The sequence below is a fragment of the Rhinolophus ferrumequinum genome, unplaced genomic scaffold (assembly GCF_004115265.2).
Source record: "Rhinolophus ferrumequinum isolate MPI-CBG mRhiFer1 unplaced genomic scaffold, mRhiFer1_v1.p scaffold_120_arrow_ctg1, whole genome shotgun sequence".
NCBI classification, from domain to species: domain Eukaryota; kingdom Metazoa; phylum Chordata; class Mammalia; order Chiroptera; family Rhinolophidae; genus Rhinolophus; species Rhinolophus ferrumequinum.
In genome coordinates, this window is record NW_022680374.1 from 35,650 (window position 1) to 51,225 (window position 15,576).

General features: G+C 38.2%; 1 protein-coding gene across 1 annotated transcript; it reads right to left on the reverse strand.

The window, feature by feature from the left end:
• Nucleotides 1–14,234: 14,234 nt before the first annotated feature.
• On the reverse strand, nucleotides 14,235–15,185 carry LOC117019949 (olfactory receptor 8A1). The gene has a single exon (XM_033102183.1). The coding sequence runs from the start codon at nucleotides 15,162–15,164 to the stop codon at nucleotides 14,235–14,237; it is 930 nt and encodes a 309-aa protein (XP_032958074.1). The 5' UTR covers nucleotides 15,165–15,185.
• Between the last annotated feature and the right edge of the window lie 391 nt (nucleotides 15,186–15,576).

Sequence of the window (15,576 nt, forward strand, 5' to 3'; positions counted from 1 at the left end):
CATGAAGCACAGCCACGTGCATTCCTTTATGTGGTGTTGATGCTGCTTTCCTGCTGGGATGGCAGAGCTGAGCTGAGCACCAGAGAGCCTATGGACTGTGCAGCCTAAAACATACATTTCCGGGTCCTTTCTGGAAACGTTTGCCAGTGCCTACTCTAGGAAACTGGCACTCAGTTACACAAGTTACCCAAGGCCACACGGTTAGTATAAGGTGGAACTGGGCCTAGAACCCAGGGTTTGTGACCGTCTGTCCATTTCATCCTCCACCATACCATGCCGTCATGCTATAACTTATCTCTTTCTGACAGTTTATTCTCATATCTTATGTAAACTTAATTTAATACATTAAGTTCAAGGAGGGCTGTTACTGCTGAATTTCCAGAAACACTTTTTTTTAAATTAGAAAAGCAATATCGGCGTTGTAGAAAATGAACATACAAAGAGGCAAAAGTAAAATCATCATAATTTAATTACCAAGAATCTAAAACTGCTACGTATATTCTACCAGATCTTTTTCTATGCTTATATATGTTTATATAATATGTATAAATGTACACGTATTGTTTTTCACTTAAAGTGAACAAATCATACATGCTGCTTTATTACCTGCTTTCTTGTGTAGCATTAAAAGACTTTGACTCAATCAGCAACAACAATATTACTTGTGTTGTTGTGATATTTAAGATAAGCAAGCATGCATTATCCTAAACTTTATACCTTTAATTATTGGCAGTGAGAGACTTAACTTCTTAGTCACTAGTAAGAGCAAGAATTTTGAATTGTATTTCAATTGTTAAAAAAGAGATACATTTCACTAGATAGGGACACTAGATTTAAAAGATATTTTATATATCCCTTTCCACCAAATCTGTGTCTCCTACAATGATAAGAAACAGGAAATCCACTCTACATGTATCCTTACCAGCTATCAGTTTCTTACGAAACAGACTGTTCTTACCAAGCAGAGTTTGTTCCTGCCTCTTGATGTGAACACATTTTCTGTTGTATAGAAAACTGTGGGTAACAGAAATTTGTTTTATTCCTGTAATCTTCTAGCTACTTTATACATGATCCACAAATTTCATGTTAATTACTAAAAATTTTACCAGTAGTTTTATTGTGTTTTACTAGAAGCTCAAAATTGCTGCTGATGACAACACTCAGAATTACATAGACAATTATGTTTTCTTTTCAAGTGTGGGAAAAGCACTGTGAGAAGCAGAGTGTGTGATTGAAAATAGTATATATAAAATGTCTGCATTAGAAATGGGAATATGTGGAAGATATTTTGTTCTCATCTTACTCAATTGCTTTAAAATTAGAATTGAACACCTGTATTGAGGAAAAGTGGAGTAGTATTACCTGGCAATCTTAGGCGGTACTCTGTTGTCAGCGGTCAAGAAATAAATGTCAGAACATAGAAAGCCACCACGTTTACATCTCTTTCCAGCCAAGGGGCTAACCCAGTCAGAAAACTGGGTACTGAGCTTTGGGGCGTTGGGTATGTTTATAGGGAGACAGAACCTCTCTTGAGATATAGCCACTCCAGAGACTGGGTCCTGGTGGAAGCGGCAATTAGTCTGGGTTTACACTTGCTTTCTGAAAGGGGCTTTACCTCCCAGGTGTGTTAATTTTTCTTCTGTTGGCAGACTTACCCTGCAGTCTGGGAAGCCTGGTGCCAATGCCCACACTGGGACATTTTTAGCTTCATTGTCATTATCGTCTTTACCAGGACCACTTCAGGTATTACCATCGATGTCGTCATCACCTTCACCGCCATCACCACCTTTGGCATCACTCACCACCATTATGGTCACTGTTCATCATTGATTCTTCATCTTTACATACAATGAGTTATATTTACATCTTTACTATGAAAAAGACTATATGTTACATCTTTCTGTATTGGACATTTCTCCAAAAACAAGTTCACTGAATTTACAAAACAAAAAACAAAAAAAACCTGTTGATATCACTTAACTTTTGTGTCTCGACACAGAGGAACTTTATTTTTATAATTAACCTTGCTAAGTTTTATTATCTTATGATTTTTTCCAGCTTTACTGAGATATGATTGACAAATAAGAATTGTGTATATTTAAGTTGTACACTTGACCTTTCAGGTGTACAATGTGATGATTTGATATACATGTAGATTTTGAAATGATTACCACGATCGAGCTAATTAACTATCTATCAGCTAGTTAGCATTTTCTTTCTACTTAAGATCGGCTCTCTTTGCAAATTTCCAGTGTACAATATAACATATTAACTAGAGTAATCATGACGTACGTGATCCTCAGGACGTTTTCATCTTGAAACTGAAAGTTTGTCCCCTTGACCAACATCTCCCCATGTCTCCCACCCATTCCAGCCCCTGGAAGCCTCCGTTCTTAGATTTACAATAAGTAAATGTTTAATGTTACCTGTCTGTTTGGTAATTTGGTTACCGAAAGCTTGATGTCTAAATGATTTCTTAGGAAAAGCTCATGGCAACAAGATCCCCTAAGTTTTTATCACTTAATAGTAGCGTGTGTGCAGCTTTTATAATTGAAGTCAGATTGGCTATGTAAAAATTCATCATCCTTGGTTCACATTTAACTTTTTTGAGTATCTCAAATCTGTTATTTTCTTCTTCTGAAAACCATTGTTGTCAAAACATTTGATGACAATGTGATTCTTTTCCCCCTTATAAGTTCATTGGCCTTTTTGCCTGGGTGTCTAAAAGGTCTTTTCATTTTCTCGAAGGTTCAGTAATTTTATTAGAAGATGGTTTGCTGTTTCTCATTCTGAGTCAATGTTTTTTGGTATGGTGTGTTCTTTTCAGTACCTGCTTCAGTCCTTTCTTTTAACTAAGGAAAATTTTCTTGAAATCTAAATTTTCATGTAGGTTCTGTTCCCCTGCTTTTATCTTTTTGAGTCCGCTGTTCTCTGTATTGCATCATCTTTTCCTAGCTTTGAAATTAAAAGTTCCTCTTCAACTCCTTCTTTTCTTTTGATTTTGATTTGTCCCGCCTTATTCACATAATTTTTTTTTTCTTAAAAAAACAGGAAATCCCGATCTTCTCTCTTTTTCCATCTTGGCTCTTCTTCTTACAAGGTTGGTTTCCTGTACGAGAATCCCCTTGTCCCTTAGGTGATGGGCACTGGCAATACCTTTACTCCACAGGAGAAGTACTAAGCAGGACACCTCTTTGTTTTTACAGTTAATGAAGGCATCAGAGTTTGCATTGGGGTCAACCTGACCACAAACCCCATACAGGTTGAGCTGTATGAGGCTGCTGCAGGGTTTGCATTGCTCTGAGTATCAAGATGATAATTCTCACCTTGAGCCCACGTGGATTTATACACGAATTTCCAGTCTTAACCGTAACGTAAGGACAATGTGCCCTGAAAAAAGCATCATCTTGTGGGATATATTAGGTGTGCACTTGCATGTCCACTCTGCTTCTTATAACCGCTGAGCTTGAACTACTTACTTCACTTTTGTTAACCTCGGTTTACCGTTCAGTAAAATGGAAATACTACCTATAGCTTACATACTTGGAACACCAGGCACCGTTGGGGAACTCTTAGTTGAAAGGATGGGGATGAAGACTGTGTACTAAATTTGGACACACTGATACTCTCTCCATTGCTGGGTTCTCAGAATGTTGGCAGCCAGTCTCATGGCCACATTCTTTGCACCCCACCTCCACCTTTTATTAGGAGGTTGGAAGACTTCCCGGTGAAACTGACAAATCTAACAAAATGCATATACTGATAAAGTGGTTTACACGGACACCCTCTATCTGAAGCAGTGCTTCTTAAAGTGCGGTCGACAAACTTTCTCAATTATACTGGAGTCCGAAGCCCTGAAACCATTATAGTGACCATCTCCCTCAGCCATATGAAATCTAATTAAAGTTTTCATATTTGAAATGACATAAAAATTAAATATATTCTGAAATTGAAGTAGTGTGTTTCTAGTTTTTTTTTGTTGTTGTTTTTTAAAGTGGAAAATTGTAAAGAAGTTTTCCCAAATCTTTTTGGTGCCCTGATGTGCTGGTGCCTAAGCACATGCTTCATCTGCTTGTGTCGTTACTTCCAAACCAGCCTGATGTCATGAACCGTCTTACTCCAAATGCCACGCAGAGAGAGGAATCAGGTGGAGGAGGCTCCCCTGCAGCAACACACTGGAGAGGTCCTGGGCTGGGCACATCAGCAGCAGGAGGAAACCCACAGCTGTGAACGAGACTATCTGTCAGACACCAGGGCTTTCGGGAACATGTGCTCTGCAGCTGTGTGTTCCAACAAGGAGATATTGGGTGTGGGGTTGGGTGGGACAGAGACAGCAGGATGGATTCTAGGATAGGCAGGGCCAGGACATGATGGGCTTCAGACAGCTGGCTCTGAGCAGTTATCTAACCCAGGAGCAGGAGGTGTTTCTCTAAATAACTGGCCAGGCCAGGTAATTCACGGGAAGCTTGGCGTTGAGGTGGTCTTTGCTGGAGGAGGATCCAAATTCAGCTGGGACTGGTGCCAGGATGCTTACCCTGAGCTGTCTGTGAACCAGTGGAGCCCCACTGCTTTTTGCCCACGCTCCCAAATGAGGAGATTCCAGCATGGGGATGGGGAAACAGAAACAGACGCCATGGGACAACAACCCTATGTAATTGGTGCAGGATTGGCCTAAATATATAGAAAGCTCTCATTTTGTGGTTTGTACTGAGAATGGAACCCCAAGACTGCCTGGGGTTGTTACACCTGCATTTTATTCCTTTTCCCAATGAAAGCTTTACCTCTGGACTGTGGTTCCTATTCTAAAATTGCCGTGCATTTAATGATGTTAAAAGCCTGCCTTCCCACGCCTCCTTTCTGGACTTGTCCCAAGCTGTTCCAGCTACATTAGATCCTTCTGACAGGCTCTGGAATTCATGGGAGGACACAGAAGTGGAAATAACACGAAATTTGAAAGCTGCAGTCAAAAGCCGAGGGATGATAATGCCAGTTTTTTCACTGTGTGACTTTTGAGAAACTGAATTTACCAACATATAATGGCCAGACCTGTGTAAAAATAGAATTCTTACCCCCAACCTCGGCAACAACCAGCCCTGGAAGCCAAAGCACAGCCTCTGTGATAATCAGCCCAGAACGGGCTGGACTCTGTCATTGATGCCAGCTTCCCTACTTTTTGCCCCTACTTCCAACTTGGGACCAATCAGAGGAAGCAAACACGCTCCCCAAACCAACACAGAGGATGCCAACTTCTAATCAGCCTGCCTCCAGCTTCCCCTCCCAGAAACCTCCAATCGGAGTACACCGGAAGCATCTCTCCCCCTGCCTGCTTGTGAGTCTCTGCAATAGGCAAGTAACCCAAAGGTGTTTGCCTCCCTTTCTAAGGCAGACTGTGAATAAGTAGCCTTTGCTTCTTTTCATTTGTGGTCTTTGTCTATTCCACACTTGGACAAATTGTTTAACCCCATTTTTCTTACTTGTAAACAATATATAGATGATCTCAGATGATTGTGAGCATTGATTGATACTGAATGCTAAGATGCTCTTTTTTTTTTTAAAGAACTGCATTATTGAAGAATGATTGACATATAAAAAGTTGTATGTATTCAAGGTATGCAACTTGATGAGTTTGGAGATCAATATAACTTGTGAAATCATCGCCATAAGCAATGCCATAAACATAAACGTCCCCTCCAATAGTTTACTTTTGCTCTTTTTATTAAAATTTCTTTTCTTGTGATAACAACACAGCATAAGATCTCCCCTTGTAGCAAAATTTTAAGTACATGTATAGGCAAAAAAGAAACAGACCCTTTGAGATTTAGTCTGGTGTACTTCTCAGAGGACACATGTGAGAGGATGCTCCATGCGCCCATATTTCTTATATCTCAATTGTATGAGCTATGAATATGAAGCTTATGAAATAAGCGCACACATAGCCTTTTACTCTTTTTTTTATTAGTTTAGGTGTACAAAGCAACATAACAGTTAGACATTTATACCCCTCACTGAGAGATAACGCTACACCTCCCTTATCTACCATCCCTCTGACATCATATATAGCTTTACAGTACCATTGATTATATTCCCTATGCTGTACTTTACATCCCGTATATATACATATATATATATATACGTATATGTACATGTATATATATGGTTGACATTCAATATTATTACACTTCACCTTCACGCTGTACATTTACTTCACGCTGTATTATTACACTTCACCTTCAGGTGTACAGCGCATTGGTCAGCCATCTACACAGTGTATGAAGTGATGCCCCCTGATCAGTCCAGTACCCATCTGGCTCCCTACATAATCTTTACAACATTATTGATTATATTCCCCATCCTGTATCTCATATCCACATGACTACCGTATTTTGCCATGTATAATTCACACTTTTTGGTCCAAATTTGTGAGGGGAAAAATAAGGATGTGCATTATACATAGGTAGTACTAATTCCGTATCTATATAAATGTTTTTAATTCTTTTATTTATGCTTGTGAGCTAAAAGTGTAATTTTAGAAATCAATAACAATGTCCATACGCAAAATAAAACCCTAGAATATGGTAATCGGTTTTGTTGAACTTACAAAGAACTTTCAATGAAAGTAATTTCGGCTAGCGATTCAACGAAATGAAAGGAAGACCAACATATTTTTATCCATAGAGTAAGTGACTGACTTGATAAGATAGGTGATGCCGACCTTATTCCCATAGGGTGAATAGTGTGACATTTGTCTTCCTACACTTTAGGCTTGAGCTATCAATCTAGCTGATATTTTTACAGAAGTTATTGGAAAATCCCTTGGAAAATTAAAGGAAGAGTCTTTCCCTGAAAGTTTGGGCCAAAAACATGGGTGTGCATTATACATGGTAAAATATAGTATATTGTGCCAGCAATTTCTACTTTCTTTTTTTTTTAATTTATTGAGGTGACAATTGTTAGTGAAATTACATAGATTTCAGGTGTACAATTCTGTATCACATCATCTATAAATCTCATTGTGTGTTCACCACCCAGAGTCAGTTCTCCTTCCATCACCATATATTTGATCCCCCTTACCCTCATCTCCCATCCCCACCCACCTTACCCTCTGGTAATCACTAAACTATTGTCTGTGTCTATGAGTTTTTGTTCTCATTTGTTTGTCTGGTTCTTTTGTTGTTTTTGGTTTATATACCACATATCAGTGAAATCATATGGTTCTCTGCTTTTCCTGTCTGACTTACTTCGCTTAGCATCATACTCTCAAGATCCATCCATGTTGTCACAAATGTTCCTATATCATCCTTTCTTACCGCCGAATAGTATTCCATTGTGTATATAGACCACAACTTCTTTATCCATTCATCTATCGAAGGACATTTTGGTTGTTTCCATGTCTTGGCCACCGTAAACAAAGCTGCAATGAACATTGGAGCACACATGTCTTTATGAATAAGTGTTTTCAGATTTTTTTGGTAGATACCCAGGAGAGGAATTGCTGGGTCATATGGTAATTCTATTGGTAATTTTTTGAGGAACCTCCACACTGCCTTCCATAACGGCTGCACTAGTCTGCATTCCCACCAAGAGTGTATGAGGGTTCAATTTGTACTTTCTAATCCCTTCCCCTTCTCATCTGTCCCCACCCTCTTTTTTTCTATATTTCTGAGTCTATTTCTGTTTTGTTTGCTCATTTATTCTGTTCTTTAGATTCCACATAAACGTGAGATCATATGGTATTTGTTTTTTTCAGTCTGACTTATTTCACTTGGCATAATATTCTCTAGGTCTAATCCATGTTGTTGCAAATGGTAAGATTTTATTCTTTTTTATGGCTGAGTAATACTCCATTGTAAAAATGTACCACAGTTTCTTTATCCAATTGTCTATTGCTGGGCGTTTTGGTTGCTTCCATATCTCAGCTGTTGTAAATAAGGCTGCAATAAATATAGGGGTGCATATATTTTTTTCGAATTAGTGCTTTGGATTTCTTTGGATAAATGCCCAGAAATGGAATTGCTGGGTTGTACAGTAGTTCAGTTTTTAATTTTTTGTGGAACCTCCATACTGTTTTTCATAGTGGCTGCACCAGTTTGCAATCCTGCCAACAGTGCACGAGGGTTCCGTTTTCTCCACAGTCTCGCCAGCATTTGTTGTTTGTGAATTTATTGATGATAGCCATTCTGACAGGAGCGAGGTGGTATCTCATTGTGGTTTTTGTTTGCATTTCTCTAATGATTAGTGACATTGAGTATCTTTTCATAAATCTGTTAGCCATCTGCATGTCCTCTTTAGAGAAAGGTCTCTTCATGTCCTCTGCCCATTTTTTAATTGGGTTGTTTGATTTTTTCTGTGTTGAGTTGTATGAGTTTTTTATAAATTTTGGATATTAACCTCTTATCAGATGTATCATTGGCAAATATCCTCTCCCATTCAGTAGGATGTGTTTTTGTTTTATTGACGATGTCCTTTGATGTGCAAAAACTTTTTAGTTTGATGGAGCCATTTTTTCTTTTGCTTCCCTTGCCTGAGGGGATATAGCAGTAAAAATATTACTAATGGTAATGTCTGTGAATTGACTTCCTATGCTTTCTTCTAGGAGTTGTATGGTTTTGAGTCTTACATTTAAGTCTTTAATCCATTTTCTATTTATTCTTGTATATCATGTAAAAAGGTAGTCCAGTTTCATTTTTTTTGCATATGTCTGTCCAGTTTTCACAGCACCATTTATTAAATAGACTTTTTTACCCCAATGAAAATTCTTGCTTTCATTGTCATAGATTAAAACCAAATAGGCATGGATTTATTTCTGGGCTTTCTAAAATGTTCCATTGACCTATGTGTCTGGTGTCTATTTTTATGCTAGTACCATGCTGTTTTGATTAGTATAGCCTTGTTGTATGATTTCATGTCTGATAGCGTGATACCTCTCATTTTGTTCTTATTTCTCAAGATTGTCATGGCTATTTGGGTCTTTTATTGTTCCATATAAATTTTATAATTATTTGTTGTAGTTCTGTGAAAAATGTCATTGGTAATTTAATAGGGATTGCATTGAATCTATATATTGCCTTAGGTAGTATGGATATCTTTAACTATATTAATTCTTCCTATCCGTGAGCATGGTATGTCTTTCCATTCATTTTTATCTTCTTTAATTTCTCTCTTCAATACGTTATAATTTTCTGAGCACAGGTTTTTTACTTCCTTGGTTAAATTTATTCCTAAGTATTTTATTGTTTTTGAAGTGATTGTAAATGGGATTGTTAAGTCCTCCTTCTGATAGTTTGTTATTGGTGTACACAAATGCAACTGATTTTTGAATATTAATTTTGTACCATGCTACTTTACTAAATTCATTTATCAGTACTAATAGCTTCTTGGGGGAATCATTGGGGTTCTCTTTGTATAGTATCATGTCATCTGCAAATAATGACAATTTTACTTCCTCCGTTCCAGTTTGGATGCCTTTTATTTCTTTTTCCTGTCTGACTGCTGTGGCTAGAACTTTGTTGAATAAAAGTGGTAAAAGTGAGCATCCTTGTCTTGTTCCTGATCTTAAGGGGAATGCTTCTAGCTTTTCCCTATTGAGTACGATGTTAGCTGAGGGTTTATCATATATGGCCTTTATTATGTTGAGATATGATCCCTCTATTCCCAGTTTGCTAAGAGTTTTTTTTATCATAAATGGATGCTGGATTTTGTCAAATGCATTTTCTGTAAAACACCTATTGATATGACCATATGATTGTTACTTTTAATTTTGTTAATATGGTGCTAATTGATTTGCGGATATTGAACCAACCTTGCAAACCAGGAATGAATCCCATTTGATCACAGTGTATGATCATTTTGATGTATTGCTGAATTCTGTTTGCTAATAATTTGTTAAGGAGGTTTGCATCTATGTTCATTAGGGATATTGGCTTATAGTTTATTTTGTTTTTTTTTTGTAATGTCTCTGTCTGGTTCAGGGACTGGGGTAATAGTGGCCTCACAAAATGAGCTTGGAACTTTCCTTCCTTCCTTCCTTCTGGATTTTTGGGACTATTTTGAGGAGAATAGGTGATAATTTTAACCTTCCTCTATTTTTAAGAAAACACAATGTCACACCCATAATAAGGGGAAAAAAGCCCGAGAAAGCTGAAATAAAAGTTGTCTCAAACATACTATGACCTTCCCATAAAGAGTGGGCTCCACATATAAATTGAATTTACTAAAAAGATGCTTTTGAGTGTTTGGACAAAATATGAGGGTTTGGATGAAAAAGTGGTGCTATAATAAATCATACATTTCTAACTGACTATGCTTTGGTGTTTAATCAGGCCCCAAACCTACAACTTTTTTAGTCAAAGATTTTTAAGCCAGCCCTGTCCATGGTTCTTGTGCATTGAAGTTGATGAACCTCTGAAATATGCCAGAAGTAATGCCCCTTGAAGGCATGATTACCCTTAAGAGAGCACATTTTCTTGTTAACTATTCTGTAATCCAATTCCCACCTTGTTTTCTCCCACCTATTCTAATGTCCGTTATACCGTGTTTCCCCGAAAATAAGACCTAGCCCAGACAATCAGCTCTAATGCATCTTTTGGAGCAAAAGTTAATATAAGACCCGGACTTTTATATTGTATTGTATTATATTATATTATATTATATTATATTATGTTATATTATATTATATTAAGACCTCGTCTCATAGTATGGCAAAATAAGCCCGGGTCTTATATTAATTTTTGCTGATTGTCCGGCTATGTCTTATTTTCGGGGAAACATGGTATTTCCCCCTTAATTTCAAATGCATAAAAGAAGGTACAAAATTGTCATTTTTGTGGGAACATTTGAGATCTTTCTTCCCAGCAATTGTCAGTTTTGGCTCAAATAAACTCTTATAAAAATTCTCTACAGGTTTGGACAATCTTATGTCGACACTCTAGTATTGCGTTCTGGCATAGAACTCTTAGATTTCTGAGATTTCTACATTTAAAAGGAGGCTTTTACTTGTTATGAAGGTATATTTGCCAAAATAGGAAGAAAAAAATCATTAGCATTTTGTTACTTGATTTTTAACTTCTAAATATTTAGAGGGTCTTTCCCCCAGGCCCCACATATCAAGAGTGAGCCTGCCTGTCTCCCTATCCAATAGGTCAGTGGCTGCTCTGATCCACAGTTTCTTGGGTGTGTTGACTGGTTTACACCTGAGGTGGGTCTAGAGAAAGGCATTTTTGTTTCTGTTTCTCTTTTTCCCACTCCTTGCTTCCATTCATCATATCTCTCTGGGTAACCATTCTAACCTGCCTAATGTGTATTTTATTAGTTATTTTTTCCTTTATAAATATGCTTTTTTTCTGTTTGTGTATATGTAACTTTAATATACATGAGTAACATTGTGTTTTATATCTCATTATCTTTCTTACTTTTCTCACATAGCACGATAGCTCTGAGCTGTGCTGTCTATAGCTAATCCTTTGCTTTTAACTGCTGTGAAGTCTCCACTGCAATTTATCTCTTTATTTACCCAATGATGCGTGCAAAGATATATCCTGTTGTTTTATTTTGCACTTCTCTGATTAGTAATTGGCTTGAGCATCTCCTCCTAAGCGGGGAGTCACTTTAGGCTTCCTCTTCTGTAAATTGTTTGTTCTATATACTGTGCCCTTTTATTTTCTGTCAATGTTAAAGTTTCTAATATAAGCTAGTTAGAGATCTTCTTCCATTCTGTTATATTTCTATGAACTCTATCCCCAGTGTCCATTGCTGAACACAAAAATCCTAATTTTTGATATGATAAAATTCACCAATGTATTTGCCTTTTGATTTCTCATCTTTAGATAACAAAAATATTTTCCTATATTTCCTTCTAATTAGAGGGATAGGTAGTGATAGAGGCCTCAGCTCTTGCTGGGGGAAAGTCAAGAGAAGGTCAAGAGTAGCCACTTGGAAATGGCTCTGTCAATATCCCTTCCCTCTTCCTTGCAATCAGGTCTAAAAGCTAAAAATTACATATCCCTTATTGCCATGTAGCACTAGTTAAATGCATTTGTGTGAGATTTGGAAGATGTGAGTGAGGTTGGTCTCACACTTCAGTCTATATCAGAATCATATGAAGGCTTATTAAAACATAGGTTTCCAGGCCCCACCCAGGAATTCTGCAAATGTGGAGCAGGGCCCCCAAATTTTTGTTTGTAAGAAGTTTCCATGTAATGCTCAAACTAGGCTTTAGTTGTCTAGTTACCAGTTTTATGAGTGCAAGAGGCATTTTCATGGTGGCAGGGGTCACAGTGATAGCAGGAGTCTGTTGTGGAGTCACTTTGGAGGCTCCCTCATCATTCTTCCAGTCATTCAAAAAACTGTAGGAGGTATGAAATCTCTTTCTGGATGAAAAAAAACTAGAGTTGCCATATCTTGCTTTGTATAATGCATTCCTGTGTAAAATGTGAACCCACGTTTTTGGCCCAAATTTTCAGGGGGAAAAAAATCTTTCATTTTACTTTTTTTAATTCAAATTTTTATTTGTTTACAATAGGTAGCTGTTTTTTGTATTATAAATTAATTTTAGCATTTATTTTTTAACATATTGTGGTACAACATATTATATGTAACAAATAATTACAAAACACAAGAAGAGATAACAAGGTACCAGAAACACCTTGTTATGTACCAGTAACAAACTTACGGTATTTATGCCTCATAGAAGGCCAAGAACCCTTCATCGTTGCAACTTCGTCATATGTTCAACAAAACCGATTTTCATATTCCAGGGTATTATTTTGCATACGGATATCGTTATTGATTTCTAGAGTTACACTTTTAAGTCAAAAGCATAAATAAAAGAATTAAAAACATTTATATAGACAAGGAATTAGTACTACCCATGTATAATGTACATCCTTATTTTTCCCTCACTAATTAGGGCAAAAAAGTGTGCATTATACATGGCAAAATACGGTATTTCTGTTTTCCATAAGCCACTGATTGATACAATGGTATACCAAAACTAGCTAGAAATAACAAGAGGATGTCTACAAATCCTTTGCGCAAAATCCTCACTGCTGAGTCTAAAACAAATATCCTTGATATCGTTAAAGGGGCAATGTTTGTCCCATGGCCACTGGTATACTGAGTGAGTAGCCCATAGATCTATCAGTTATTAAACAGGACAAAAGATTCTGCAGCATGTGTAATCTGAGGTGAACAAGCATTCTGATTTGTTTGGGACTGAAGGGTTTCCCAGAATGTCGGGCTTTTAGTTCCAAAACCACATTGAATTGGTCACTCTAGTGTAATCTTTCCTTAGTCATCTTGAAGAAGTTGCCTATAAATGGGAAGAGGTTAGGGTGGATGATAAAAAGTGGGGGTCTGAGAAATTTTTTTCAGGAGGCATTTGAAATTTGAAGAGCATAACTAGGCAGGCTTGATAGGCTGTAGAAAGGGAGTGTTAGCATAAAGCAAAGAAGATAAAGATTGAGAGCCAGGAATGTGGTGTCTGGCAGACTTTGGCTTGGGTTTAAACCCCCGTGTCTTTGTTTACCATCTATGTGACCTCGAGCAAGTGACTAAAGCATCTTTCCATATCTGTGAAATGGGGATAATAAGTATATCTATCTGTGGTGAGGTATAATTGAAATAATGCATACAAAGCATTTGAAAGAGTTATATGACTCAGAATAAACACCCAAAACCATGTTAGCAGCTAGTATTATTTTTAGGGTTACTAGGAAATTTACACAAAGGCATCAGGTAGAGAAGTTCTTGGGCAGGAATAAGTAGAGATGAGTGAAAGAGATGAAAGAAAGACTCAAGATGAGAAAGGGGCTGTGTATCACCCTTGGTGACTTTAAAGTCACCCATCTTTGCCTTGTGCATGCCCAAATGCAAAAAAGTAAGAATTGAGTTGAGTAATATTTTCTATCTAAAGGTAATAAAACAATGAATGACTCTTAAACTCAATGCTGGAAGTTTAAAATTTACGTTAAATTACAATTAAAATACTAAATGTTTACCAAAGGGCTCAGGATATAGAAAATGGATCCCAAGAGAATGAAAATATGAACTTGAAATCAGCTGGCTTCAAACAGCAATGAAGTAGAGAGAGGAAACGAAGTGGGAAGAAGAAAAGGAGGCATTCACTGAACCATGTAGAGAAGTGATTTTTTGCCATCGTGGCTGGGTATGCAGAGGACTTCCGGCTGGCATTTATAAAAACTTACTCATGAAATTGAGCAAGAATAATAACTTCTGCATCAAAATATTTTTCTCCTCAGGGTTTTCTGCATGGCAGCCTTTACCTCCTTGTTCCTCAAGCTATAGATGAGGGGGTTCAGCATGGGGATCACTGTGGTGTAGAACACGGAGGCCACGTTCTCCTGGGCCAGGGAACTGGCTGTGGAGGGTTTTAAGTACATGAACGAAGCTGACCCATAAAATAATCCCACAGCTGCAAGGTGGGAGCTGCAGGTGCTGAAGGCTTTGGACCGTCCCTCTCTGGTGCTGATGTGTAGGATGCTGGAGAAGATGAAGGCATAGGAAACAAGGACTGCTAAGCTGGTGACTATGATGTTAAATCCAGCCAAAAAGAAGATGGTTATCTCAATATCACGGGTGCTAGAGCAGGAGAGCTTCATGAGGGGCAGGATGTCACAGAAGTAATGACTGATGAGAACCTCACAATAGGGCAGTTTTAACATGAGGCTAACCTCAATGGTGGAGCCAATGAGGCCCATGAGGTAGACGACAGCCACCAGCAGGGAGCAGACAAGATGAGACATGGTGATGTTGTAAAGCAAAGGGCTACAGATGGCGACATAGCGGTCATAGGCCATCACTGTGAGCATGTAACACTCGGCAATGACAAACACGAGGAAGAAGTAGAGCTGTGACATGCACCCGGCATAGGAGATGATGTTCTTCTCTGACACGAAGTTCACCAGCATTTTAGGGGTAATGACAGAGGAGTAGCAGAGATCCAGGAGTGACAGATTGCGGAGGAAGTAGTACATGGGGGTGTGAAGCTGAGCATTCACCCAAATCAGAGTTATCATGCCCAGGTTCCCTATCATGGTGACCGAGTAGATCCCCAGGAAGAGGAGGAAGAGGGGGAGCTGGAGCTCTGGCTGATTTGTTAATCCCCCAAGAATGAACTCTGTCACTGTAGAGTGATTTTCTGTCGCCATTCTCCTTTGGGAGCCCTGTGGGGATAAGAGAGAAGAGCCTATGGAGGGCTGCATCTGAGCCTTTGTGGTGAGGCTAGGGACCAACATCTGTTCCTTACTGAGTGAGCTTGACCTCTTTCCTGTGTGTCCATACTCCCCTAATGCTTTTCAGCAATCAGACAATTTTGGTGTCGTTTGGAGGAAATAAAGGTGAGAAAAAAAGGGCCTTCTTGGAGGTTTTACCACCCTCATGCTCCTCACTTACCATAGAGGTAAATGCAACTGTGTTTTACTTATAGGTTTGGAGCTGAACTTTGCCTCAGAAAGAGACTCTCTCTTGTCATTTAGGCAATCCCATAATATTACCCATGAAATGAAAATGTGTGGCAACCTTATCGCAAAACCAGATAGTGTAGTCTGGTAGGTAAAGTCC

Coding starts and splice junctions, on each gene's coding strand:
- LOC117019949 (XM_033102183.1), bottom strand. CDS start 15,164: ATGGCGACAGAAAATCACTCTACAGTGACAGAGTTCATTCTTGGGGGA.